The sequence below is a fragment of the Arachis stenosperma genome, chromosome 5, assembly GCF_014773155.1.
Source record: "Arachis stenosperma cultivar V10309 chromosome 5, arast.V10309.gnm1.PFL2, whole genome shotgun sequence".
NCBI classification, from domain to species: Eukaryota; Viridiplantae; Streptophyta; class Magnoliopsida; order Fabales; family Fabaceae; genus Arachis; species Arachis stenosperma.
In genome coordinates this window covers 73542451-73546978 of record NC_080381.1, presented here as the reverse complement: position 1 = coordinate 73546978, position 4528 = coordinate 73542451, and the positions used below count along the sequence as shown (strand labels likewise).

At 35.2% G+C, this 4528-nt stretch overlaps 1 protein-coding gene across 1 annotated transcript; it reads right to left on the bottom strand.

Moving 5' to 3' along the window:
* Positions 1-542: 542 nt before the first annotated feature.
* LOC130980898 (uncharacterized) lies at positions 543-1883 on the bottom strand. The gene has a single exon (XM_057904543.1). It carries the CDS (start codon positions 1881-1883, stop codon positions 543-545), a length of 1341 nt encoding a protein of 446 aa, XP_057760526.1.
* Between the last annotated feature and the right edge of the window lie 2645 nt (positions 1884-4528).

Here is a 4528-nt window from a genome sequence, read left to right as displayed (position 1 = left end):
CGTGATATATTCGAAGCACTGCCATCAGGTAGCTTTGTTGTCTTCAAAACACCACAAAAAACTGACTTCTCTACAGCAGTCATAGAAAAGCATGCCTTTGCCAACTTTATTCTCTTGCCATTATTCACCTCCTTTGGTTGAAGATTTTTCCAGATACCCATTTCTTTTAAGTCATATCGAGCATTCAAATGGTCCTTTGTCTTTCCTGGGATATCCAAGAGAGTTCCAATTACACTGTCAAGTATATTCTTCTCTATGTGCATGACATCTAAGTTGTGACACAGTGGGTTCTTGTGCCAGTAAGGCAATTCAAAGAAAATTGATCTTTTTTTCCAATTCCATGGAAAACTATTTGATGTACTTTGCTTCTTTCCAAAGACATTCTCAGCATTTTGTAGCATCTCAAAAATTTTGGTTCCTTCTATAACAGGTGGAGGGCGTCTTAATTCCTGCTTCCCATTAAAAGACCTTGTATTGGTTCTCCATGGATGATCCATAGGTAAAAAGACACGATGGTCCATATAAACTGTCTTCCGACTGTGTTATAGTTGTAAGCTACTGGTATTTTTGTTGAAACAAGGGCAAGCCAACTTTTCCTTTGTACTCCACCCAGACAACATAGCATAAGCAGGAAAATCGTTGATTATCCACAAAAGAGCTGCCCGCATGTGAAAGGTCTCATTCTTTGACGCATTACAGGTTTCAACCCCTTTTACCCACAACAACTTCAAGTCTTCTATCAATGGTTGTAGATACACATTAATGTCTTTACCAGGTGATTGTGGCCCAGGAATAAGCAAAGAAAGCATACAATATTCGGGTTTCATGCATATCCACGGAGGCAAGTTGTATACCATCAGCATCACGGGCCACGTGCTCCATGAAATGTTCATGCTACAAAATAGGTTGAACCCATCACTTGACAAGCCTAGTCTAATATTGCGAGATTCTTTTGCAAATTCTTCATCTATTTCATCAAGGTTCTTCCATGCCAAGCCATCAGCAGGATGCTTTAACGTCCCATCTTTTATGCACTCCTCATCATGCCACCTCAGACTAGCTGCCATTTTTGAGCACATAAATAATCTCTGAAGTCTTGGAATTATAGGAAAGTATCTCAGAGTCTTTGCAGGAATAAGACGACCTTTCTTGTCAGGTTGGTTCTTGCTATTATCACTGGAATTTTCAGTATATCGAGAAGTTCCACACACACAACAGTGTTTTTCATCCTTTAGTTCTTTTCTATACAGGAGGCAATCATTAGGACAAGCATCAATTTTTTTATAATCCAGACCTAAATCTCTTATCATAGACTTTGTCTTATGGAAAGATAAAGGTATGTTAATGTCAGGCATTGCCTCTTTCAATAGCTCAAGAAGTGAAGTGAAGGAGGCATTGCTCCAACCGTGCAAACACTTTAACAAGTACAGATGGATGGTAAAAGATAATGTAGAAAATTTCTTGCAACCCGGGTATAACTCTTGACTTGCCCCATCTATTAAATTGTAAAACTTTTTAGCCTCTTCATTTGGACCTACAATAACACCCTTAGCATGAGATACATCTCCAAATGCATCATTAAGCAATCCTTCAATGTCATCGCGTGCACCTTCTTCATCATTCGTGTCATCGTCAACCGCCATCGGGATTGCCCATTCGCCATGATTAATCCATGTTCTATATCCCTTAACAAATCCGTCGGCTACTAAATGGTCGAATACCACATCTCTTCTATACCAATTAATGTTACAACACCTCTTACAAGGACATTGAATTTGTCGTCCGTCCGGTTCTCCCTCAGAGTATGCAAAGTCTAAAAAACTAATAACACCATTGATATACTCTTCGCTATACCTCGGTAGATCCATCCAATCCTTTGGCATATCACAAAACCTAATCGATAATTATTAAATTTTTTAGGCGGAAAATTTATAAGGGGTCGCAAAGTGAAGATTAGAAGAATAGAGGAGGCAGGGTGTTATTCGCTACAAAGGGAATGGGCAATGAAAAGGACATTCAAAGACTTGTAACTAGGTTGGGAAATAGTTCCTAGTCTTAGAAGTAATTCTCTAGAAACCCATTGAGGTAAAACAAATAAAGAGAAACATAGAATTTTTAGTACAAATATAATAAGTTAAATTGCAACTTCAAAACTAAGAAATCAAAAGAATTAAATTATGCATTGTACCTTGCCATGACACGATCAACGTTTTGACAAAATCTTCTTGGAAGACCTTAACCAAAAACTTTCGCCTTCAACCTTAACCACGAATAACTGTAAAAATTACAGATAAAAAAATTGTAATTGCCATATCTAACCATTAAACCACGAATTTAGCACAATCATCATTTAGCAAGAATTAAATTGATATAATCAAGCAGATTTGGGATTCAGCAGTAGCAGTAGCAATTAAATCATTCAACAGATAACGGCAATCTAATAAAGTAAAAATACAAAATATTATTGTGTAAAACTATTTTATAAACAGCACGAGGGTAGACTTTGTTGAGGACATTGCAAAGAATGAGTTTATTCCGAAAAATCATTTATTTTGATCCAGCCTAAGATCTTCACAGGATCAAGTTGGGATTTGGGATCTCCCAAACTAATATACACAAAGATCACAACAATGTTTTCAGTTTTTCACAGCTCAGTGCCACTCAGATAGAAGAAAAAGAGAACCATTTTCCTACCCAAAATTTCTACCACCAACTTGACCTGTTTTTTTTTTTTTTTTTCTTTTTTTCACTAAATACCAATAGGCCTTTTACTTTTTCTAGTCACTTGTCCCTTCCACAAACACACATAGAAGCTTGCGGCCATACCTGCCTCACGTGATTTACTTTCTGAAGCAATTACTATCTTTGCACAATTGTGCCCTCCATTCCAATTTACGAGAATATCTGAAGAAAACATTTATATAAATAACCTTCTACATGTTGTTTTTATTCCCAAACAGTTAGGGAGAAAGGTCTTTTTAACCAATGATAAATTAATAATGCATAATAGTTCTCTTAATGTAACCAATATCATGGATTATATCTGTGGTGCAAGTTGAGCATCCAAACAAAATGAGTGTCTCAGGTAAAAAAAGAAAAAGAGGTTACTGAGTTTCACGGACTAGTTTAAGCTTAGAGGAGGTCCTGATTCAAAAAGAAAACTAGTATATAGATTCCTTGATTTGTTCTGTGTTACTCTCTGACAATAGCACCTACACCTTAATAATAGGGTTTCTCTTCTTTCCACTTACCAAACACCCATCACATTCACGGGCTACAACAAAACAACATTTTATTACTTATTACTTATTACCACTCTATTTTTTAATTAATTAATATTCTTCTATTCTGTGATCCACTCCAGCATGTTATATCATATATATATATATATATATATATATATATATATATATATATATATATATAGCTCATGATATTCATAACTAGTGTACCCTTGTTTGGCTATTCCATAATGGGAATGGCTCTTTCGGAAAACAGAGCACCCAAGGTCTCTGTTTTGCTATCTTTCGTGGCTCTGTTCTTCAGCTCTAGTGGAGTTGAGGCACAGAATTCTCCGGTGTTCACATGCGAAGTGGCCAAGAACCCTGCATTAGATTTAGAGTATGTCTATTTAATTTGTTTTAGATGTCATCAATAAGTGTAATCAATAACTTATTAATCGACCTATCTAGCTCCTTTGTTAAAAGTTCTCTTGTTTCATCTTTACAACGATGCTCTTGAAAAATGTGAAAGTATCCTTGGAAGCAATGCAACTATATATCCAGTTGTCAAAGAATGTTCTTTAATAATGAAAAGAGTTGTAATAATAGTAATTTTTAGGGAAACAGTTCTAATTAACTTTATGCAAGCTGATTTTTTCACACAAATTTGAAGGAATCAAGAAATTTTAAGCAGAGAGAGTTTTAATATTTCCTTTTTTCAGTCAAATAATTCATATTCAATTCATTTTCAATTTCATTAGGTTTTGACTTTTTTTATTACTATAATTAAAGAGACCAAAGAATTAAATGCCACCTCTCTTTAAACTAATCCTGTTTAATTACATGCAGTTTCTTGAATCTCAATCAACAAAGATTAAAGTTAAAGTAGAAAAACAATAATAGTGATTTACTCTTTTCATGACTCGAACAATTCTTAGCAATGGCTCCAAAAACTTGGTGCACACTACTATGGTTCACTCACATTCTTCACAACTTCGCACAACTAACCAAAAAGTGCACTGGGTCGTCCAAGTAATAAACCTTACGTGAGTAAGGGTCGATCCCACGGAGATTGTTAGTATAAAGCAAGCTATAGTCATCTTGTAAATCTCAGTTAGGCTAATTCAAATGATTCTAATGCTTTTCGAAAATAATAATAAATAAAGCATAAAATAAAGATAGAGATACTTATGTAAATCATTGGTAGAAATCTCAGATAAGTGTATGGAGATGTTATGTTCCTTCTGAATCTCTACTTTCCTACTGCTTTCATCCAATCCTTCTTACTCCTTTCCATGGCAAACTGT

Excerpts from the sequence above, each read along its gene's own strand:
- LOC130980898 (XM_057904543.1), bottom strand. The coding sequence starts at position 1,883 with ATGCCAAAGGATTGGATGGATCTACCGAGGTATAGCGAAGAGTATATC.